Source organism: Mastigoproctus giganteus, chromosome 1 (assembly GCF_048544385.1).
Source record: "Mastigoproctus giganteus isolate SK-2022 chromosome 1, ASM4854438v1, whole genome shotgun sequence".
Lineage (NCBI taxonomy): Eukaryota > Metazoa > Arthropoda > Arachnida > Uropygi > Thelyphonidae > Mastigoproctus > Mastigoproctus giganteus.
The window spans coordinates 249552014-249578031 of NC_143575.1; the positions used below are offsets into that span (position 1 = coordinate 249552014).

The window sequence follows — 26018 nt, forward strand, 5'->3', positions numbered from 1 at the left end:
GCCATATTCATCTTTAGTCCTAAATCCTTACTAACTGTGCATAACTGATTAAGATTTTCCTCAGATTCTTTGGGATCGTGGCTTGTGACCACAATGTCATCTGCAAATCGTAAATGGCTTAGGTACTCTCCGTTCACATTGACTCCTTTCTGCGACCAGTCTAATCTTCTGAAAGCTTCCTCAAGGGCAGCAGTAAACAGCTTCGGAGATATTGTGTCTCCTTGTCGAACTCCTTTCTCGATTTTAAATTTCCTACTGTCTTTGTCTAGTCTAATAAAGGAGGTAGCACTCTCATATATTTTCTTCAAAATCATAATATATGGGGGTATCTATGCCTTGTCTTTCTAGTGCCCGAAACATTGCCTTATGCTATATGGAGTCAAATGCCTTTTCATAATCCACAAGTGCCGGGCATAATTGTGTTTTATATTCATTTGCTTTCTCCATTAGCTGTGATATTACGTGGTTGATTCTTTTGGTTGATTCTCATCAAGTATTCTTTCTAATCTGTTAGTAATGACCCTTGTGAACAACTTGTAGATGTGGGATAACAAGCTAATTGGTCTATAATTTCCAATTTCTGATTTATCTCCTTTCTTATGCAGCAAAACTATGATTGCATTATTTCACTGCTTAGGCGTCACACCTTTTCTAATGCACTTTGTGAAGAGCCTTGCCAGTTTTTGTGTTATGTCTCTTCCTCCCAATTTTAAAAACTCTACAGTAACTTCATCTTCCCCCCGGGGCTTTCTGATTCTTCATTTTCTTCAATGCATGTTCTACCTCATCAGGAAGAATATCGGGTATGTCGTATGTGTTGGTACTTTGCAATCCATCATCCTCACTGCTGGCATCATTCTCTCGCTCCTTGTATAATTCTCTATAGTAGTCTTCTGCTATTTGAATTATGCCCTCTCTGCTGTTTATAAGTACACCATTGCTATTCTTCAGTTTCAGTATCATTTGTCTTTCTGTATTACTGCTCATGGCTGCTGATTTAAATCCTTTGTTTTCCCTTAATGTTTGTTCTACTTTTCTTGTGTTAAATCTTCTTATGTCCTCTCTCTGAGTCTCTTTCTAATGGCTTTGCATAACTCAGTATACTCAATTTTCTGTAGAAAAACACTGACAGGGAGAAATTTTACAGTAGAAAACAAAGAAATTCATTTGTCGTCTTCGGTTCATCATGACAAGTGTTTCTTGGCTAATTTTTTCTTCTTTGAATTTCTTTTTACCTATAGGTTTCTTAGGCTTTATCACTTTCAGAAAGTTGTAACATTCCTCGTCGATATCTTGGTCCTGAGCAGTCTGCAGAAGCTCAAACTTGTTCTTAAGTTCCAGTACATACTGCTTTTTGTCCTTTTCTGTTATCTCCAAGACCTTTGTATTATTTACTCGAGTCAGTTTTTTCCTTTCCTACATCTATATCAAGTGTACATCTTACCATTCTGTGATCAGTTCCAACATTTACCTTATTCAGGACGGTAACATCATTCACAATATATCTTCTGTTAGTGAGGATGAAGTCTATTTCATTAGTTGTTAATCCATTTGGACTCTTCCATGTCCACTTTCTGTTCACACTTTTCTTGAAAAAAAGTGTTCATTACTGACAGTCCTTGAGATTCTGCAAATTCCACAAGACTTTCACCTCTTTCATTTCTTTCACCAATTCCAAAATTTCCTATAGTTCCCCTTTCTGCACTGTTTTGTCTTTTTCCAACCTTAGCATTGAAGTCCCCCATAATAATAATAGTATAGTGGGTTTTCTGCTCATCTAGAAGACTCAATTTCGGTGTACATTTCTTCAACCTCTTCATCATCATGGCTCAGTGTTGGTGCATAAATCATAACCTTTAGCTTGTATTTCTTAGAAATCTTGAGTATTAGTCTTGACACCCTTGGTGATGTGCTTTTGAATTCCAAAATGTTGTTTTTAAAATCTTTATGGACCAGAAACCCAACTCCACCTTCACTCCTTTCACTGTTTCCATTGGTGTACAGCAGATTTCCACTTGATAAACTTATAAGTGATTCATTTCTTCTTCTTGTTTCAGCCAAACCGATGATATTCCAATTCACATTTTCTAATTCCTTTTCCAGCTCTAGTATCCTGTCTTCACCGATGAGTGATATTACGTTATAATAGGCCAAGTTCAGTTTCCGTGCATGGCAGCCTGATCGTACCCAGAGATTCTTAGCGCCCTCTGCTTCCACCTGATCCTCTTGCTGCCGTAAGAGGGGGAGTGAAAGCTGCAGGTTCATTTGTTTTGTCATTCTGTCATATGCTGGAGGGTTTGGTCTTTTCCTCTTCATGCTGACCAGGCGTCTTGAAGAGAACCAATCTACATGTTCGTTGCCACCTAAGTGACGTAACAGGGCTTACCATCGAGAAGGTGTGCATGAGCGGATTTTAGGGAGGCAGGCCAACTGGACTTCTCCTAAATATTCTGTGATAGAGAGATATTGGATCCATCAGTGTTTTAGGCTGAGTGTCTGATAACACAGGATACCTGTTCCCCTCACCTTTTGTACAGTTGAAACCTTAGTTTTCAGTTTGCAGTTACTGCTTTTGTTGTCACAGTTAACATGTGCCACAGAGTAACAAAGACTTTATTCATAGAAGTCTGGCATCTTGATATTTATTTGCATCATGGTATTTCCCCCACTGCAACTTTTTTTTTTCAATTGGTTTGGTTTACATTCACAGTGAGGTGCCACTTATCTGCCCTCTGAGGTAATAAACAAGAAAGCTGTATGGAAGAAACTGTATATGGATTGTTAGATATTTTTTGAAATCAGTTGTAAAAGTACCTTGTAATCCCATATAACCGATATGGAATTTCTTCTTAATTGTACTGTGTTTTTTTTTGTATTAAAATGGATTTTAAAAGATATTTAAATAATTTTAATAAATCCATTTTTTTTTAAATTTAAAAATTAAATCAGGGGGTGAAATATAGCCTTCCAACACCTCAATATTTCTTTTACTATAAATGTATCGTGTTTCATTTATGTTCTGAAAATTAAAAAGAAACTAAATGTTAATTGCAGATTGTACCTTCTTCTAAGCCTCCTCGCCTAACCCAGAAATCTCGGTCTTTAGACTTGCATACAGAAGGAATAGGAAATGTTGGAGATGATGAAATGGGACATGCTGAACTGCCTACATCTTTGAAGGACCATTCTTTTTCATCAATTCCTGTTCCAGTAAAGGATGTAGTGGTGTGTATTTTGAATTGGTTGTTTGCTTAATTAGAATTGATCCACTAAAATTGTAGATTACTATATATGCTGATACTTATTACTTCATTTTAAGTACACTAGACAAAAAAATTTTTACAGTAGAAAACAAAGTTTTTGATAGTGTGGCATTGGTCTCTCCACATTGTATGGGTGTCATTATGAATTGCTTCAGTGTTGCACAACAAACCCTTCTCAAAAGAGAAATGTAATGCTAGTCATTTTTAATGTGTGCAACCATTGAGGTAACTATTTCAAAGATTTCTTCTCTCTCTCTCTCTCTCTGATGGATGTATAGTTAAAGTTTCTGCATAGTATAGACCTTAAAGCTGCTTCTTCGTGTGATTTGACACATTGTGCTCCACCTAAAATATACCCATGATTAGAGCTTAATATACCGTGATCCCGAATACTGGTATTACCCCCTCCACTTTGAGACAGTTTCAAGCTCCCATGGGATTCAACTTCTACTCCAGACCGATAACATCTACCGTCTGTTTACCGAGCGAGCAACAATACAAATGCGTTACGGCAACGTACTTTTACTGATAAATTTCATTGAATTTTTGCATGCTTCTCATGTGGGCTTAGCCGTTTTTTCCACTACCTTTACTTCTTTTCCACTTCTTTACCTTAGCCGTTTTTTCCACTACCTTTAAAGGGTTATGAAGGGCTACTGAAAGAGATTGGCATTATTATTATAATTATTCATGGATCAACAGTCACTCTTCAGAATGTTGCCACAGTCATTGAGTAGAGTAACAGAATGAAACTAGTTATTTTCATATTTATGACTATTGTTCTTAAAATTCACTAATAAAAATATCAGTGATGCAATTACTATGTATCACAAATTTCATAAAAGATTTAGAAGAGATGCATATAGGTCAAATGGTATTCTAAACATTGATGTACATATATAGTTTTTATTCTGTTTTATTCACAAACATATATTTTTAATTTATTAGTAAGATCATTAGAAATGACTAGCTTTAAAACCTACTTTTTTTTTTGTTTTTTTTTTTAGCCCCATGTAAACCTTTCTGTTGTGTCAGAGACACCAGATGTTACAGTAGTTGAAGACACAGAATGTTCAGAGAAGGTAAGTGTACACCTAGGGTATATAAGGTAAATAGGTATATATATATATAGAATATTAAGGATAATATAAAGAATTATTAGAAAAAGTAAATCAATCAATAATAATACCATCAGGGACTAAGAAAACGCAAAAAAATAAAAAAAAAAAACTTATCGCTTTTTACTGACAATCTAGATGACTTCAACTGGGGCCAATCACCCAGAGTGAAGGCAAAAAACGACAAGAGGTTGTCTGTATCTGTGATGATCAATGTATGCTAAGTAATTTAAATCTAAACCAAATATAAATCAGTATAGGCCAAATATAAATCGAATGATGATAAAAGTTAAGAAAATTTAGAAATATTAGAATCAAAGGTAAGAAATATAAGTAAAATATAAATGTAAGCATATATTAATCATCGTTGACCCAACAGAGAACGTAATTTAATGATTAAAATAAGATTAAATATATAATACATACTACATATTGACCGTATCTAGGACATAATGTAATAGTCATCAAAATAATATGTGGTGCCCCCTATGTGATGGATACGGTAAAAATAAATAAATAATTAAATTAACGCATAAACATGCAGATAGTAAGAAGAAAAACTAAAGGAGTAGGAATAATAGAACCTGAACTCCACAAAGGCGAAAAATAGTGGTATAGATAAGAAATAGTTTCTCCTACGTCCTCGGATTGCCCTAATAATTTCGGAGAAATAAAAATAAAGAGTGTGGGACAGTTTAAAGACATTACAAGAAATGTCTTATATGATCGCAAACCCACTCCTATAGTAGGACCCTGAGCTGAATTTGCATGTTATCTCAGTGTGAACTTAAGTAAATTTAAATGAATTTAACTATATATTAAAAAAAAAAAAAAAAAAAAAAAATGATACACTGTAATTTGCAAGCCGGTGGGTACAAGTTTTCTACGCCATAAGACACCAAGAATGCAAAGTGTATCCCATGTACATATATACATGGCACTAAATATGACAATTATATTGAAAATTATATTGAAACAATAGGTTCAGAAAACAAATTTTTGAAATTAATTATGCTTATCGCTTTCCTGAAGTGATATTTCAGATAAGCGATAGGGAAATTATTATTAAAATATTATTTGTCATCTAGATTGTCGGTAAAAAGCAATAATTTTTTTTTTTTTTTTTTTTTTGCGTTTTCTTAGGTCCTTGATGGTATTATTATTGGATTGATTTACTTTTTCTAATAATTCTTTATATTATCCTTAATATTCTATAGACATTATGGGTGTATTGCATGATTGCTTGCAACTGCATTGACTCATAAATATTAGTTACATATTAGTTACAGTTATTGTCGTTTTAACTTTCTTTCTTTACTTTTTTATCAATAATTATAAATATATATATATATATATATATATATATATACACACCTTAAAGTTGAAAAAAATTTAATGGAGTAAAATGTCATAAATCTGGCAATGGAAAATTTATAATTCTCAAAAATCCAACACTTAAAATTAAAAAAAAAAAAAAATATATATATATATATATATATATATATATATAACAATAATAATCTAAAAATTACTCCAATTTACATGTATGTTAATGTGCTAAGTCACCTAAAACAACAGAACTTGATGAAGTGATGTTTTGGGTTACTTAATGCATCAATATATACATCACTCATGGCAAGTGGAATTCAATCAAGTGTGTTTACATTTGTAGCAACTGCATGTGTTTTTTTGTCACATTAGCATTAGCATTAGTAGAGGCATTTGATGCAAGAAAGCAAGCTTATGCAGCATCAGCCAAAAAAAAAAAAAAAAAAAGCCCACTTCCACTTCACCCCTCCGTTCGTTCAAAATACCTGTCCAGCTGAGCCTTAAACTTATTTAGGCTATCAACCTCCACCACAAGGGATGGAAGTCTGTTCCACCAACCAACCACCCGCTGGCTAAAGGCAAATTTCCGCACGTCTATCCTACATCTGTCTTTCCTCAATTTGAATTTATGCCCTCTCAGGTGATTTTTCTGAGCTAGAGGAAGAATCCCATCAGCATTGAGCATGCTTAAACATTCAAGGCTTTATACACCTCTATCAGATCACCTCGCTGGTGCCTAGTCTCCAGACACTGTAATTTGCAAAACTTAAGCCTTTCTTCGTAAGAGCACCCCTTTGTTCCATTCACTAATCTTGTTGCCCTTCTCTGTACTCGTTCCAGCAGCTCTACATCCTTCTTGAAATGAGGCCTCCAGACCTGTATACAGTACTCTAGGTGTGGCCTGACCATCGCCTTATACAATGGAATAATCACCTCCTTATCCCTGCTGGAAAAATTCCTGTATATCATTGACAATACTCCATGAGCTACTCTTGCAGCCCGTCTGCACTGCTCAGAGAACTTCATATCTGCCTGCACAACCACCCCTAAGTCCCTTTCATTCTCCACCACTGTCAGTGCAGTACCACAGAGTTGATACGTTGCTCTGGGGTTGCTGTTTCCCATGTGTAGTACTTTACATTTGTCAATGTTAAACTTCATTTGCCACCTCTCAGCCCATCTGCTCAACCTTTCCAGATCCTGTTGCAGCAGCATAGTGTCCGTAGTGTCCTTGACAACCCTGCCAACCTTTGTATCGTCTGCAAACTTGGACATTAAGCCGGATATACCATCATCAATATCATTTATAAATACAGAAAACAATAATGGACCCAACACTGAGCCCTGAGGGACTCCACTAATAACATCAGTCCACGATGAGCAGTGTCCATTGATTACCACTCTCTGTCTTCTCCCCCTCAACCACCCCTTTATCCATAGCAGCAATTTGCCTCCAATGTCACACTGCTCCAATTTGTGTAGCAGTCTTCCATGTGCAACAGTATCAAAAGCCTTTCTAAGATCCAAGTATATAATATCAAAGTTATTCCCTGCATCCAGTTCTTTTGTGACTGCATCATAGTATCCAATCAAGTTGGTCAGGCAAGACTTCCCCTTAACAAAACCATGCTGTGTCTGAGCTATAACTGAAGTCTTGTCTAAATGATCCTACAGTGCTTCTTTAACCAGTGCCTCCATTAATTTTCCTGGAACAGAAGTTAAGCTCACAGGTCTATAATTACTTGTGTCAGCCTTTGATCCTCCTTTGTGAATTGGGGTCACATTTGCACATTTCCAGTCTATGGGTACCCCTGAGTCCAAGGAAGCTCTCATAATTATGGCTAAGGGTTTGCTTACTTCCTTTGCTGCCTCCTTTAATATAACTGGATAGATCCCATCCACCCCGGGTGCCTTTCTTGTGTTTATCTTCAACAGTTTCTCCTCCACTTTACTCCCAGTTATTTCAAGATTCTGTAGCTTACTGCCAGAGTTGAATACACCTCTGGCATTCCCCTCGCTGAATAACTCCTCATGTGTGAATGTCGATGAAAAATATTCATTTAGTTTGTTGGCTACCTGAGCAGGATCATCAACACTTGACCCATGAATATCAAGTGGACCAATCTGATTCATCCCCTTCCTTCTAGAGTTTACATAAGTAAAGAACTCTTTGCTGTTTTTCTTTGCATCCCTTGCCAAGGATTTCTCGTAATCTGCCTTCGCCTGCCTAACCTCCTTTGTAACTTGGTTGCATATCAACTTGTATCTATCATAGGCTTCTGTGTCATGTGTTAATTTGTATGTATCTCATGCATTTTTCTTCTCTGCCATATGCCTCATTAGTTCATCTGACATCCATTTTGGCCTAAACCTTGAACAATATTTCTTAGTTGGTATGTAAAGCCTAGTAGCTTCCAAGATAAGTTCTTTGAATGCTTCCCATTTTGAATTTGCTGTTGGTAACATCATCAGTTGGTCCCACTGTATAGAATTTAAATACTGTCTCAGTCCATCGTAGTCGCCTTTACGGAAGCAATAACCCTTCCCTTTACCCCTAATGGTAGTTACCTCTTTGAGTAAATCCCACTTCAGCACACTGTGATCACTGCCACCTAGTGGTTCATTTATCTGCAGATTCTTAATGCATGAAGAATCACTGCTGATAATCAAATCAAGAGTATTACTCCCTCTAGTTGCCTCCCGAACATGCTGATGTAGAAAACAATCATCCAATAAATCCACAAAAGCCCTGCTAGTGTGTGAGTAACCAGCCCCCAAATTCCAGTCAATATCTGGGAAATTAAAATCTCCCATTATAAGACACTCTGATTTACTGGCCCACTCTATTTCCCTGTACAGTTCCTTATTATACTCATCAGAGTCATTAGGCCTATAGCACACTCCTACTCTCAATTTTGATCTCCCAATGTTTATGTCACACCAAACTGACTCCACACTGCACTGTCCAGCGATGTCGACTGGCTTCACTTCCTTGGTTTTTATGTGTTTCTTAACTAATAGCATAACCCCTCCCCCTTCCTATCCTGTCTATCCTTTCTGTAGACGTTGTACTCCCCAAATTGCAGTTCTGCATCCCTTATATCTGTGTGACACCACGTCTCTGATATCCCAACAATATCTGCCTTCGATGTTTTAAGCAATACCTCAAATTCATCAAATTTGTTTACTAAACTCCTAGCATTGGTGTACACGCAAGTATCCCTGCACCTGTTTCTATTCTTAGCTACCCTAACACAACCCATGTGTTTACTTGTACCGCAATGGCTCCCAGCAGTCTCTGAAATATCATGCATCTTGTTTTTCAGGCTTCTGCTCATTCTAATAGAAGCAGTGCAAGAATCTCTTTCACCTCTGCCAGTGGCTACTGTCAATCTATTGGTCTTTGTCTCCCCCCAAGCTAGCAGTTTTCCGACCCACCTAACACTGCCTCGATAGCATCAGCAAATATTCTTGCACCCTTTCTATTTAAGTGTATCCCATCCCTGTAGAAGCAATCTCTACAGGGATGGGATACAAAAGTACCAATTACATGCAACATGCATGTAATTGGTACTTTTATTAATTATATTTTTAAATGGCTTCAAAAAATCAAAATCTTTGTGTTTATGTTGCTAACTTACCATGTAGGTAGGTAAGTTTTTAAGCTAAAGTTGTTTTAGTCTAAAAACTTACCCCAAAATAAGTTACCTTAATAAAATTAAAAGCAACTTGCCTGTCCATGCCAGTACTGGGAAATGAAACTGTAGAATACTTTATCGGGCATTTTATTCTGACCAACATTAAAGGATAAGAGAAAACAAAAACAGTGATATTTAACTAGTGGTATCCAGTTTTGGAAGGGGGAGGGGTAAACATCATAGGCTTTGCAAAAAAATAAAATAAAATAAATTTTAAATATCTCTTGTAAATTTGTATGCATACTATCTACTGTATGTGGTAAATTTGCAATAATCATGCATTTAGGTTAATTTGTACTGAGAACAAATTAAATAAGTGAATGCACTTTACATTACAGTTATTTCTTACTGAAGACAGTTATACATAAAAATATTTCTGTCCTTCATATTTCCCAAAGATTACAAGCTACAGAAATTTGTCTAATGTCAACAAGTATTTTCTATCTTATCAGCCTTCAACCCATACACACTACTAAATAATATAGGTTCTAATACCTGTCATGTTTGGGGGTTTTTATAAATCTTCTACTACCTTTTGGAAGCTGATTACAGTAGTAGACTGAATCAGAAGGATGATTGTTTACTACAGTAATCAGTAATTTTAATTATAGTGATAGTCTTGATTATTTATGTCCATTTTTCAGTTGAAACTCATGCAATTACTATTTCATGAGTTTCAATATTTTTGTGCTGAAAGTAGCACAGATTTCATCAAATGCCAGTACATCATTTTCATATTTAAAATTTTTGTGGACAAGTTTCCAGTACTTCTTGATATCATGGAAGGTAAAGAAATAGTGAAGCAAGATGTTTTGAAGTATCAGTGCTGTAAATATCAGTTAAGGTGATTCTTGGAATATAACAAATAATCTCAGTCTTTTGCTTAACATTTTAAACAATACCTCATAGCAACGTTAGAGTCTGAGAAGATATTCACTGGCAAAAATTTCTCAGCTAAACTCTGGATTTTTAAGAAGTCTACTGGTATCTCTTGCTTTTTAACCAAAAAAAATATGAAATCTGCTTTCTGAAAGGCAAGGATTGACAACTAGGAGGAAAGGCGCCTCCATATCCAGGTGGGCAGGAGCAGCAGTGCGTAGCACATGCTTCTTGATTAGACCGGGGTTCGAGCCTGTGACATCCAAATACGGAGAATGCAGAAAGGTCAGGGAATGACCACCGCATATCCTCCAGAGCAATATGGCCTTAGTTGCTAATGCTCCTAAAAACCAAATAACAAAAACAACAACGAGGAGTAAATTATGGTGATGCTTATGAGCTTTCAAAATGCCCATCCTTGAGTGAATTGTCAGTGATGAAGCCTTCCTAATATGTATTGGTAAGATTTACAATCCAGCATATTTAAAATATTACTTATAAAATCACACCTGTTTAGGAATAGATTAAATTTTAAAAATTCTTAAAATTACCATGTAATCATGGTAATTATTAAGCAATTACTTAATTAATAACTTTTATTTAGGCAGCAAATGCAGCTGAAGAACAACAGTCAGCAAAGGACATCCATCTTGAAGATTCTAGTGAAGCACAAGAAGAAACAGAAAAAGCACTTCAAAAGAGGAGGTACATAATTGTAATTGGCTTTGTAACCCTAAGAGCTAGCTATATTGATTTATTTTATTACACTGCAGATTTATGAACTTCACATGTCCTGCAAATTCAAAGCAGCTCAATATTTTAATTAAATACTATATTTTAAATAAATCTTACTCTCAGGTTAACAGCTGCGAAGATGGTATATGGAATGAAAAATAATAATTTTTCCTCGTGCTGTGAACTTTGTATAATGTGTCAAAAAAAAAAAAAAAAAAAAAAAAGAAATTAAACTGTTTCTTCTGTAGTTCAGTTAAAATAATTATATTTTAAAAATATAATATTTATTTTGAAAGGGTGTTAAAACTTGAAGTTGTGACACTAAAAAAAAGGAATTTGCAGAGAAATATGAAAATGAATATATGCCTCTAAACAAATCTACCTAGTACCATGAATAACAAATGGGAGAGTCACAGATGTTCATGCTACCATGACCAAGGACTCAGAGTGATATACTGGTTTATAGATGCCTCCTAATGCTAAAGAACCGGATCATTAGTTCTGGACACACAAAGAAAGGTTCCATTTAGATGAGTACATCAGTGTTTGTAGAAATATTACCACCAGATGAATTCCCTTCTTGCATCTATCTGTTTATATAGATCAGTGTTTCCCAACCTTTTTCGATTTCCCAACCCCTGTTTCTTTGTATTTCTGTCAGCGACAAATTGTTGTTATTATTTTCGTACAACAGCTCTCCGCAAGTACTAAGGCCCACAAGCTACCTGCATTAAAATATAAGAATATCCAGGAGCTGAGGGATTTTCCCATATAATATATATTTTTTATGGGAATTGTCAGTTTCTCATGAGCAATGACGTAAATATTATAAAACAAAGTTATCTATCATACAAAACTACTTACAAGTGTATACATAACTGGTATTCATTTGCATTTAAACTATTCGTTTTTCTTATTTAATCTGATGATACATGCTAGCTATCATTTTCATAAAATTTCTCTCAATTAACAATATCAACTCTCTCTCTCTCTCTCTCTCTCTCTCTCTCTCTGTACAGCTACAAACATTAAACTAATTCAGTCTTAATCACCTCCTCATATTTCTCTTCACAACAGCATTCTGTAAGCTAACTTAATATTAATAATTCTACATATCTTTTAATTTAGCAATATCAATTTTCTTTATAACTTCAACCAATAAACCAACTCAATACGGAACATTTCCTTATTTCTCGTAATTTCTTCAACTTCAACCTTACTCTAAAACGGGGGGGGGGGGGTCAAACTAAAAATTCTGTAATAGCGTCTGATTAGATGTACATAGATATATTTTTGTAAACTACAAAATATTTTAATATTAAAATATATTAACTAAGATTAAAACAAAAAGCACATGCCAGTAGAGCGTAAGTATAAATGAACCATACATAATAAAACAAAACAAAAAGAAGGGGTGAAGAAAAAGGGTGTCGCAGAAGGAATGCTCCTAAAATAACTTAGAAAGACCGAAGTGTACAATACCCAAATTGTTGTAGATAGCGTTTGTCTCCTTTTTAGTGATATTTCGCATAATTTGGACCTAGTGCCATCAGAGGGATGCCGCTCAATTTTCAATTAATTGACATTTTCTAAAATACTGTATATATTTTGGCATTGTACATTTCGGCCTTTCTAAATTATTTTAGGAGCGTTCCTTCTGCGATACCCTTTTTGTTTAGTTTTATTATGTATGGTTCGTTTATATTTTCGCTTTACTAGTTTGCCATTCTACTGGCATGCACTTTATTTGTTTTAATATTAATTATTATAAGCAGCAGGTACTGGAATGTGCGTCAATGCAGCTGCTGTGTTTGCAATACTAATTTTCTTTTTCTTTTGTTACTTTCATGATAAATTTTCTCAATTTTTAATTAGTTGATGTTTTGATTCTATTGAAATATATTTACTCTTAATATATATTAACATATGTTAATATATTAAATAATAATATATTTTAATAGAATTAAAACATTAACTATAAATGTTTTGATTATAAAAACTTAATACTGAAATATTTTATAACATAAGAATGATTATATGATTTCAGTGGTTTGCAATAAAAAATGTTGAAAGGAGTTTGCGAGTCAGAAAAGGTTGGGAACTGCTGCTCTAAAATAATCTAAGCATCCTTTCCAATTCAACATATCAGAGAAGAGATATGTTGAATTGGAAAGGATGGGGTTCACGGTGGTGTTCCTTTGTGAGGATTCCTCTTCCATGGAGTGCGGCAATTCTTTCTTCTTAGTTGAACTCTGCCATATAGATTTTCCAGTACTGTCTTATTTCAGGAACAGTTCTCTGTTAATACTGAAAGCAATTACCACAGGAACAACAGAACCCAAGAGCAACAACCCCCTCTTTTCCAGCGAAAACCTTATTTATTTCCTTCTCATTTACTCATCTCCGCCTATCTAATGTAAACCTGGCCCAATCATGGTGTTATTTAAACTCACTCTTCTCATACATCAGTAACTCTTTCATCTTTTACCTCTAGATCACGTGCTGACAATGCCTTTGATTTTGAACTGCTTCATACCAATGCCCTTTCCCAAAATGCACTAAGTATTGCATCCTCAAATAGCGGTGTAATAGAGGGATTAACTACTGTTCTGAAGCTTTTAATTCTGCCCAGAAACGATAGGAGGGAGTACATGATGAAAGCCTTGTCAATCAATTTTGGACCTGGAGGGAATGTGCAAGGCTCAAGGGGTAGACTTTTTTTCAGCGTGGTCAGTGCTTGTTAACAGGAGAGACTGCTTCTACAGGGATGGGATACACTTAAATAGAAAGGGTTCAAGAATATTTGCTGATACTATCAAGGCAGTGTTAGGTGGGTCGGAAAACTCCTAGCTTGGGGGGATTTACAGACTAAAAGGTTAAAATTAGCCGCAGGCAGAGGTGAAGGTGATTCTTGCACAACTTCTATTAGAATAAGTAGCGACCTGGAGCGAGGGGTGCTGGGGGTTTCAGGGACTGATGGCAGTCATCGTGAACAGGTGGGTATATGGGATGTGTCAGGGTAACTAGCAATAGGTGCATGTTTGCTGCATGTATACCAATGCTAAGAATTATAGTAAATAAATTTGATGAATTGAAGTGTTGGTCAAGACATCAAAGGCGGATATTGTTGGGATATCAGAGACATGGTGTCACACTGATATTAGGAATGCAGAATTGGAATTTGGGGAGTACAATGTGTACAGAAAGGATAGACAGGATAGGAAGGGAGGAGGTGTCATGCTGTTAATTAAGAAAAACATAAAATCAAAAGAAGTGCATCCAGTTGATATAGATGAACAGTGCACTGTTGAGTCAGTCTGGTGTGACATAAGCACTGCGAAAGCAAAAATAAGAGTAGGAGTGTGTTATAGGCCTAATGACTCGAATGAGTACAATGAAAAATTGAACAGAGAAATAGTGGGCTAGTAAATCAGAATGTCTTATAATGGGGGATTTTAACTTCCCAGATATTGACTGGAACTTGTGGATTGGTCACTCACACACTAGTAAGACTTTTGTGGATTTATTGGATGATTGTTTTCTGCAGCAGCATGTTCGAGAGGCAACCAGAGAGGGTAATACTCTTGATCTGGTTATCAGCAGTGATCATTCGTGTATTAAGAATTTGCAGATAAAGGAACCACTAGGTGGTAGTGATCACAGTGTACTGATGTGGGATTTACTTAAAGATATAATTACCATCAGGGGTAAAGGAAAGGGTTTTTGCTTCCGTAAAGGTGAGTACGGTCTCAGACAGTTTTTAAATTCTGTACAGTGGGATCAACTGACGATATTACCAACAGTAAATTCTAAGTGGGAAGCATTCAAGGAATTAATCATGGAAGCTACTAAAAGTTTCATATTTCTTAATAGTTTCCTATTAAGAAATATTGTTCAAGGTTTAGGTCTAAATGGTTATCAAATGAACTAATGAGACTTGTGACAGAGAAGAAAAATGCATGGAATGCATATAAATTATCAAGCGACTCAGAAGCCTATGGCAGATATACGCTAGTCTGTAATCAGGTCACAAAGGAGGTTAAGCAGGCAAAGGCAGATAACGAAGAAATCTTTGGCAAAAGATGCTAAGAAAAACAGCAAGGATTTTTTTACTTTTATAAACTCTAAAAGGAAGGGGATGAATCGGATTGGTCCACTTGATATCGATGGTTCGACTGTTGATGATGCTGCTCAGATAGCAAACAAACTGAATGAGTATTCTGCATCTACATTCACACAGGAAGAGTTATTAAGGTTTGAAAATGGCAGAAGGTTATCAAATTGTAGCAGGGTGCTTAATGATTTTGTAATAACTGAGAGCAAAGTGTAGGAGATATTGTTGAAGTTAAACATAAGAAAGGTACCTGGGGTGGATGGGATCTATCCAGTTATATTAAAGGAGGCAGCAAAGCAACTAAGCAAACCCTTAGCCATAATTATGAGAGCATCCTTGGACTCGGGGGAGGTCCCCACAGACTGGAGATGTGGAAATGTATCCCCAATTCACAAAGGTGGATCGAAGGGCGACACAATTAATTACAGACCAGTTAGTTTAACTTCTGTTCCGGGTAAAATAATGGAGTCACTGGTTAAAGATGCATTGCAGGATCATCTAAACAAGACTGCAGCAATAATTCAGACACAGCATGGGTTTGTTAAGGGAAAGTCTTGTCTGACAAATTTGATAGGATATTATGATGTGGTTACAAAGGAACTGGTTGCAAAAATTATTTTGATATCATATATTTGGATTTCAGGAAAGCTTTTGACACTGTTGCACATGGAAGACTACTGTACAAATTGGAGCAGAATGGTATTAAGGACAAACTGCTACAATGGATAAAAGGATGGTTGAGTGGGAGAAGACGGAGGGTGATAATCAATGGGTGCTGCTCTTCGTGGAGTAATGTTATTAGTGGAGTCCCACAGGGTTCGATGTTGGATCCACTGTTGTTTTGTATATTTATCAATGTTATTGATGAAGGTATATCAGGCTTAGTGTCAAATTTTGCAGATGATACAAAGGTTGGCAGGGTTGTTAATGACAGTAATGGCAATGTGCTACTGCAACAGGATCTAGAAAATTTGGGCAGATGGGCTAAGAAGTGGCAACTGAAGTTTAACCTTGACAAATGCAAGGTACTGCATATGGGTAGAAGTAACCCCAGAGAAACGTACCAACTGTGTGGTACTACACTTAAGGTGGTAGAAAATAAAAAAAGACCTGGGAGTAATTGTGCAGTCAGATATAAAGTTTTCTGAGCAATGCAGACAGGCTGCCAGGGCAGGTCATGGGGTTTTGTCAATGATATATAGGAATTTTGCTAGCAGGGAAAAGGAGGTGATTGTCCCTCTGTATAAGGCAATGGTCAGGCCACACCTTGAGTACTGCGTACAGGTCTGGAGGCCTCATTTTAGGAAGGATGTAGATTTACTTGAGCTTGTACAGAGAATGGCAACAAGATTGGTGAGGGGAATGAAGGGATCCTCTTACCAAGAGAGGCTTAAGTTCTGCAAATTGCAGTGGTTGGAGACTAAGCACCTGTGCGGTGACCTGATTGAGGTGTATAAGGCCTTGAATGGGTTGAGCACGCTGAATTCTGAGGGATCCTTCCACTTGTTCAGATTACGAACCTAAGGGGGCATAAATTCAAATTAAGAAAAGACAGATGTTGAATAGATGTGCGGAAATTTGCCTTTAGCGAGCGGGTGGTCAGTTGTTGGAACAAACTTCCATCTGTCGTTGTGGAAGTTGATAGATTAAATAAATTTAAGGAGGAACTGGACAGGCATTTGGAGGAAATGGTGTGGTTTTTTTTTTTTTTTTTTTTTTTGGCTCATGCACATAAGCTCATACTCTTGCTTTCTTGCATCACATGCTACTACTACTACTTTCGGCAGCTGCCATGCTATTGTTCACCATATTCCTTAAGTACCCTACCAGGCCTACTCCTACTAATGGAAATATTTCTGTTAGAATGTTTTCTTTATTCCTTAAGTGCTTTACTTCCACACACTACCTACTGAGAGAAATACATCTGTAAGACTATGTCTTACAGTTTCATGACGATTTTAGGTTTCCATTATTTGTATTGTGTATAACAATCCCACAGTTACAAATTCAGTAATAATAATGATTTATTGTTGTCGATTTTATAAATTTTATATGAATAAATCATAAACAATTTTTAAATTAGTACCGAAAAACCGGTATTTTTGTATCAATACCAGAATTAGAATTGCTGAAAAAAATGACCGGGATCCCGGTATTGTAAGCCCTAAGTGCAGCTTCTTCTTCTTACAAAAGAAGAAGCTGCCCTAAGTGCAGCTTCTTCTTTTGTAAGGTCAGGGAAGTATCACTGAAATTCCTTTTCAAGCTATTCAAGGTGCCCAGTAATCTCCTCCTTTAAATCCTCATCCAGTTCACCTTCAGATTCCTCTACCACACTGCCGAGTTTTTCAAACATGGCAATGTTTCCAAGATTTACTTTCTGACTCCAGTTTTGCATCTTGGACCGAAGATTGTCTTTAAATTGGATGATGTCTGTTTCCTTTCCCTGAAGTTTGAGGTTCAGCTTATTTAGCTGGTCTAAAATGTCTGCTAAGTAAGCAACTCTTTTCTTCCAAGCTTTGTCATTAAAGTAAGCCACAAGGTCATGTTTCCCTTACACTTCTAGGAACAACTTGATTTCATCTTTTAACTCAGAGACACGATTGACAACATTTCCTTTCGACAGCCAGCATACAGCAGTGTAGAAAAGAAGAACCTCATGATCAGCATTCAGAGTTCTTTAAACAGACGGGTGTTGAGGGCTCCAGATTTGATGTAATTCACAGTTTTGATTAGAGAATCAAGTACCTCTTGCAGAGGAGCTGGAAGTTGTTTGTTGTTTGGTTTTTAGGAACGTTAGCAACTAAGGCCATATTGCTCCGGGATATGCGGTGGTCATTCCCTGACCTTTCCGCATTCTCCGTATTTGGTGGTGACGGGCTCGAACCCCGGGCTAATCAAGAAGCGTGTGCTACGCACTGCTGCTGCTCCTTCCCACCTGGCTACGGAGGCGCCCGGAGCTGGAAGAGTCTTACTGGCAAGAGCATATCGGTGAATCATGCATTGAATGCCCTTTGTTTGGGGAACAAGTTCTTTCACTTTTGTCTGAAAGCCCAACTTTTACCCTAGCATAGCTCCATCTGTACAAATCCCACAGACAGTTTTTACACTGTAGTCCTCCAGTTTCAAAAAAGGTATTTATTTTCTCCATAATATTTTCACCTTTTGTAGTAGTTTCAAGTTCACTACAAAACAAACTTTTATTTGGTGTCATCTGAATGAATATATTTCACAAAGACAAGCAACTGGGCCGACCGGGCTAGCCAAGTGGGTAAAGTACCTGCCCGGCAACCCAAAGGTCGCGGGTTCGATTCCCGCCTCGGGCTTGGATCAAAGTACTGCAAAAACCTTGGGAGGTGCAATATGGCCACAGAAGCCGATGCGCCAACAACTACCAAATCAAAAAAAAAAAAAAAACAAGCAACTGAGAACATGAACTTACGTCTGTTGATTCATCAACTTGAAAAGAAAACAATGGAGAGACTTTGATTTCATTCAAAACCTGCTCTTTCATATCTATGGACATATGTTATTGGACAGAGATATTTGTCGAATCTTTATCTCGCTGGCTTCCCCAAGAATTCACCATCTTCAACATGTAGTTTGATGACCATTTCTCCAGTCGTGTAAGGTTTTTTTTTGTTTGGCAATTTCCAATGCGACTTCATATGATGCTTGCACTGCTGCTGTGCTCTGTTGCTGAAAACTTCCTGTAGGATCAAGTCTCTGATCTGAGACCAGTTTTCTGGCATCTAAAGAAATCCAAATCCTTTTTAGTATATTCTGAATGCTTTGTCTCTAAGTGACATTTCACTTTAAGGTTTCATAGATTCAGCACTGAGACCGACATTGCACAAAACGCATTGTGGCTTCTCTATGCCATTGCTGATCAAGGTAGTAAAGTCAAATTTTAGATAGTCTTCTGAATATTTACATTTTTTTCTCCATGGGTAGGGATTTACCACGGACTGATGAGGACCTACTGACGCTCTTTAGATTTTAGAAAGTGCATGCAGTAGCTAACCACGCTCGACAGTGAGTGGCTGGTTTCTATCATGGCGCCAACTAAAGATGGTTGACTATTGGCAAACTAAGTTTGCATTAGACGGCCCATTGTAGACATTATTGAATTACATCATTGCAAACATGGTGGCATCTCCATGATCAGAATAATCACCTGAGAGGGCATAAATTCAAATTGAGGAAAGACAGAAGTAGGATAGATGTGGGGAAGTTTGCCTTTAGCCAGCAGGTAGTTGGTTGGTGGAACAGACTTCCATCCTTTGTTGTGGAAGTTTATAGCTAAATAAAATTTAAGGCCGAGCTGGACAGGTATTTGGAACGAATGGAGAGGTGAAATGGGAGCGGGTTTTTTTGTTTTTTTTTGGCTGACGCTGCATAAGCTTGCTTTCTTGCATCATATGCCTCTACTAATGCCAATGCATCAGCAAAACATACAGGATGACCTTCAACTGCGTTAAGAGAGCAACTCACCTTTATTTGGTGGTCCTTATTCGACAGTCTGTTATTCACACATCGAGACAACGATTAAAAGTGAATTTTGCATTTGGTGAATATTTTTTTTTCAGTTTACTATTTGTAACATAGAATTTTATTCTAATGATAACACTGCATTTGTATATTCTGTTTTTAGGGAGTGAATCAAGGTCTGCCGCAGTGGAAATTTAAAAAATATTAAAGGCACCATAGCAAATATAATTAAAATAATATAAAATATTTAATATGTATGAATTTTTTTTTTTTTTTTATGAAAACCCCAAACACGAAAGGTATCAAAACCTATAGTACTTAGTACCATGCATGGGTTGAAGGAGAAGTATGGGGCAACGGAATGCCGGAAACTTTGCTCTAGAGACTAAACATGGGTTTCACCACTTCAAGCCTCCAATAAGCAAAGTGGTGGTATTTCACCGGTTGATGAAAGTCATCTACCACCTTTGAAGACTTTTAATATTTTTTAAGTATCCACTGTGGTGGACCTTAAGTCACTTCCTTTCATTTATCAAAAAGCAGGGTTACAACCAGTAGTAGAATATTGCAGTTTGGTCATATGCCATATTGAAATAAATAAGTGTTGAAAACCTTCATGGTGAAATTTCCTATAAAAATAATTGCAACTACAAATAACCATGGTATAGATGGTTTTCTGTGAGTCTCACACAGTGCATTGCCTGTCTTTGGGCTTTTCAAGAAGCTCTCTCTCTCTCTCTCTCTCTCTCTCTCTCTCTCTCTCTCTCTCTCTCTCTCTCTCTCTCTCTCTCCCCCCCCCTGCCCACAGTATTTTAAGTAACACTATATTCCGCATAATTATCTTTATACACTTTATTAGGTACACCTGCCACTTTTCATGAGTGGGGTTCTTCAGCAATAACATAACATGTTTGTACTGTGGAATATAAAGCAAGTTGGGCAAATACATAATACATAGGGGTGCCATACATAGTTCAGTGCAAATAGGTAAGGCAAAAGATTTTGTACCAACTGAACATGGTATAGTAGTTGGCACCAGGTGTGCTGAATTTTGAATATCTCAGAAACTGCAACCCTGCTTGGGTTTTCACATACAACTGTCTTGGGTTCATTGAGATGATCTGCTAACCAAATAATTGGTTAGAGGATCATCATTGGTTAGTGCCAGTGATTGTTTCTGAGGTTGGAAACAGCTTGATGTAAGCATCAGTGGAGAGACCGACAAGACATGTACAGGGTAACAAAAAGGCCAGTCAAATAATAATCCACTACAACAATGGTAACCCAAATAGGCATTTCAGAGTGCAGAATTCGTTGTACATCACAGATTTTGTATTGCAGCACACGACCAAACTCAGTTCAACTCCTATCATCAAAAAAAAAGAAGGTACAGTAGGCTCAGGAACACAGAGAAAAATTTTTAAAAATGTTTCCTGGTATGACGAATTACAGTTCCTACTGTTTTTTGCTGATCAGAATATGGGGTAAATGGCATGAGTTTGTTTTGCCCCATCCTGCATGCCGACAGCAGTACAGGGACGGGATGGGTGTTTTTGTGGTGCATATTGGGCCGCTTTTTATCACTGAAGCAAAATTTTGGCACCACAGGTTATCTAGAAATTGTTTCTGACCACACACACACCCCTGTGGGACCTGCTTTCCAACACTATCCCATTCTGAAGGTTAACAATGAATTACAAGCCTTTGCCCTCCTCTTGTGGCCACTTTCTGTCTGAGGATGTTACCTGTGATCCCAATACATTCCAGCTTTTGTAGCAGTCTCTTGTGTGAGACTGAGACAAATGCTCCAAATCCAAATTAGTAATGTTAAAGTTATTCCTGCTGCATTCAGCATATTATGACTAATGACATCATTGACATCATAACTTATCAGGTTAGTTAACCTTTCTGGTGTGTGTGAGAGAGAGTGAGAGAGATTTCAGGGTTGTTTTAAATAATGTGTCTGTTCGTATATGAATAGTCTTGAAGTATTCCAGTAATTGCTGCCATCCCTTATCTGTGTTTTAAAGTAATTGTAGGCATAGTTTATTATAGATAGCAACATGAAATTGCTTTTAAAATCAGAGGAGGAGATTGTGGTTGTCAAACATTGTCTGATTTTGGCTTACAAAAGCTAAATTTCTCTGAAATTTAGAGCCAGAAGTTGATGATATTAAATCAAATGATGCATAAATAGATCTAGAGGATAGTGTTATATCAAATAAAGTGAGAGAGATTTCAGGGTTGTTTTAAATAATGTGTCTGTTCGTATATGAATAGTCTTGAAGTATTCCAGTAATTGCTGCCATCCCTTATCTGTGTTTTAAAGTAATTGTAGGCATAGTTTATTATAGATAGCAACATGAAATTGCTTTTAAAATCAGAGGAGGAGATTGTGGTTGTCAACCATTGTCTGATTTTGGCTTACAAAAGCTAAATTTCTCTGAAATTTAGAGCCAGAAGTTGATGATATTAAATCAAATGGTGCATAAATAGATCTAGAGGATAGTGTTATATCAAATAAAGTGGCAGACAAAAAAACTGCATCACTTGTGAATTTTGTAAATAATGTGTTTTGTGCTGCATTGAAATGGATCTGTTAGATGAGATATATATCTCTGTGAATGAAATCCAATAAAAAGACTTCACCTGATATATACCTAATTGCCATAAATATCTTCCCAAAGGGTAAAATGCGTAATTAATGGAAATATGAGAAATCATGCAAATGGCAATTATGACAACCAAACATACATTTTTTTGCATTTATGTGTACAACTTGAAATGGCAAGTTAATGTTATAGTATTTAAGTACTGTAAATCAGCAAAATAAGTCCTCGATATTTTGTTGTTTCTCCTTGAGCTGCAATTACAGCATTGCAATGAGCTGGCATAGAGTTAATCAACTTCTGGATATACAGTTTCCCAATTTCATGGTACCACACCCTTACAATTCTCTCCTGTATGGTGAAAGAGGCCTATGCGCTCTGAATTCATATTATTGAAATGAAAAATTATAATTCCTCAGAGCGGTTAATACTAGAATATACATATAGAGAATGGTTAGTGTACAAAAGATATATATATATATATATATATATATATATATATATTACGGATAATATAAAGAATAAGCAAATAAATCCAACAATAATACCATCAGGGACCTAAGATAACGCAAAAAAAAAAAAAAAAAAATTATCGCTTTTTACTGACAATCTAGATGACGTCAACTGGGGCCAACCACCCAGAATGAAGGCAAAAAACGACAAGAGGTTCTCTGTTTCTGTGATGATCAATATATGCTAAGTAATTTAAATCTAAACCAAATATAAACCAGTATAGGCCTAAAGTAAATCGAATATAAATCGAAAGATGATAATAAAATTTAGCAATATTAGAATCAAAGGTAAGAAATATAAGTAAAATATAAATGTAAGCATATATTAATCATCGTTGACCCGACGCAGAACGTAATTTAATGATTAAAATAAGATTAAATATATAATACATACTACATATTGACCGTATCTAGGACATAATGTAATAGTCGTCAAAATAATATGTGGTGCCCCCTATGTGATGGATACGGTAAAAATAATTAATTAAATTAAATTAACGCATAGAGAAACATGCAGATAGTAAGAAGAAAAACTAAAGGAGTAAGAATAATAGAACCTGAACTCCACAAAGGCGAAAAATAGTGGTATAGATAAGAAATAGTTTCTCCTACGTCCTCGGATTGCCCTAATAATTTCGGAGAAATAAAAATAGAGTGTAGGACAGTTTAAAGACATTACAAGATATAAGTTGTGGCTCGGGTATGCCCGGGATCGCAAACCCGTTCCTATAGTAGGACCCTGAGCTGAATTTGCATGTTATCTCAGCGTGAACTTAAGTAAATTTAAATAAATTTAACTATATTAACAATATATTAAAAAAAAAAAAAAAAAAAAAAAATGATACACTGTAATTTGCAAGCCGGTGGGTACAAGTTTTCTACGCCGTAAGACACCAAGAATGCAAAGTGTATCCTATTTACATATATACATGGCACTAAATATAACGATTATATTGAAGATTATATTAAAACAATAGGTTCAGAAAACAAATTTTTGAAATTAATAATGTTTATCGCTTTCCTGAAATGATATTTCAGGTAAGCGATAGGGAAATTATTATTGATCAACTTGCCGTACAACACTGTTAAGCCCGCTGAACAATTTTTATTACTATTGCAGATATAAGCAATCCTTAGACATTGTGACAAAATTATATTAGCATGCACTGATTTTGATATATTAGATTTCCAATTTGTAAGGCTTACTACGTTAAAATTGAATGCATCTCTTTTATCATATACGTTTACGTCTATATTATTATTATGCAATATTTCTATATGAAGATCCAGATAATTTGCTATGGTATCAGAACTATTAGTTTTTTCCAATACAAGTTCTACTGGATATAATTTACTGTAATCCTGGACAAACTGTGGACAATTAAAAACACATATATCATCTACGTATCTATATATAAGTAGGTTATCTTGGAATTCTCTTTCTGTATAATGTAGATAAAGGTTTGCGATTATGCTTGATGCTGGACTTCCCATAGGGGTGCCAGTGACTTGCAAATATAACGATGTTCCGTCATATACATAGTTATTAAAAATGCATAATTTTATTAGAGTATCCCAATAGGTTAAATCAACCTTTATAGCATTTTTATTTTCTAAATATAGTTTCTGGAGGACGACTTCTAAGTTATCAAGATTAATGCTCGTAAATAGACTGTTAAAGTCAAATGTTTGTATTTGATGAATATTGTTATTTTTTAGAGCATTTATAATAGGTAAGTTATTATAATAGTTTTATTTAAGTTATTTAATATAATTTTAAGTAACTTTTCTAACGTTTTTCCAGGAAATTTAGCATAACTATCTCTACATGATGTTATGAATCTAAAAGCAATCGGTGTTTTATGAAATTTGGGTATGCCATATATAAATGGAAATTTTAGGTTATTATACTTTAACTTTAATTTTTTATGCAATGCAATTAATTTTTTGATTATTATATTATGGGAAGATGCTATCTGTTTATATGTATGGCTAGACTGTAGTTCATTTTTAATGATTTCTATATAATATGATTTACATATGATTGCATAATTACAAGCAGCTTTGTCAACGGGAGTAATCACAAAATGTTCATGTATATCTTTGAGCTGCCTATTTATTGATTTACATATGATTGCATAATTACAAGCAGCTTTGTCAACGGGAGTAATCACAAAATGTTCATGTATATCTTTGAGCTGCCTATTTATTGATTTACACATGATTGCATAATTACAAGCAGCTTTGTCAACGGGAGTAATCACAAAATGTTCATGTATATCTTTGAGCTGCCTATTTATTGATTTACATATGATTGCATAATTACAAGCAGCTTTGTCAACGGGAGTAATCACAAAATGTTCATGTATATCTTTGAGCTGCCTATTTATTGATTTACATATGATTGCATAATTACAAGCAGCTTTGTCAACGGGAGTAATCACAAAATGTTCATGTATATTTTTCATGTATTTTTTCATGTATATTTTTTTCAGAAAACAAATTTCAAAAATTTGTTTTCTGAACCTATTGTTTTAATATAATCTTCAATATAATCGTTATATTTAGTGCCATGTATATATGTAAATAGGATACACTTTGCATTCTTGGTGTCTTACGGCGTAGAAAACTTGTACCCACCGGCTTGCAAATTACAGTGTATCATTTTTTTTTTTTTTTTTTTTAATATATTGTTAATATAGTTAAATTTATTTAAATTTACTTAAGTTCACGCTGAGATAACATGCAAATTCAGCTCAGGGTCCTACTATAGGAACGGGTTTGCGATCCCGGGCATACCCGAGCCACAACTTATATCTTGTAATGTCTTTAAACTGTCCTACACTCTATTTTTATTTCTCCGAAATTATTAGGGCAATCCGAGGACGTAGGAGAAACTATTTCTTATCTATACCACTATTTTTCGCCTTTGTGGAGTTCAGGTTCTATTATTCTTACTCCTTTAGTTTTTCTTCTTACTATCTGCATGTTTCTTTATGCGTTAATTTAATTTAATTAATTATTTTTACCGTATCCATCACATAGGGGGCACCACATATTATTTTGACGACTATTACATTATGTCCTAGATACGGTCAATATGTAGTATGTATTATATATTTAATCTTATTTTAATCATTAAATTACGTTCTGTGTCGGGTCAACGATGATTAATATATGCTTACATTTATATTTTACTTATATTTCTTACCTTTGATTCTAATATTGCTAAATTTTATTATCATCTTTCGATTTATATTCGATTTACTTTAG

At 35.6% G+C, this 26018-nt stretch overlaps 1 protein-coding gene across 3 annotated transcripts in view; it reads left to right on the plus strand.

The window, feature by feature from the left end:
* LOC150091743 (triple functional domain protein-like) overlaps positions 1-26018 on the plus strand; it is a 402788-nt gene that overhangs the window by 277684 nt on the left and 99086 nt on the right. For all 3 annotated transcript variants that reach the window (XM_090376799.1, XM_090376800.1, XM_090376801.1), the window contains 3 exons: positions 3055-3225; positions 4271-4345; positions 10892-10992. In XM_090376799.1, coding sequence (XP_090232925.1) covers positions 3055-3225; positions 4271-4345; positions 10892-10992 — 347 coding nt within the window. The remainder of the gene's footprint in view (positions 1-3054; positions 3226-4270; positions 4346-10891; positions 10993-26018) is intronic.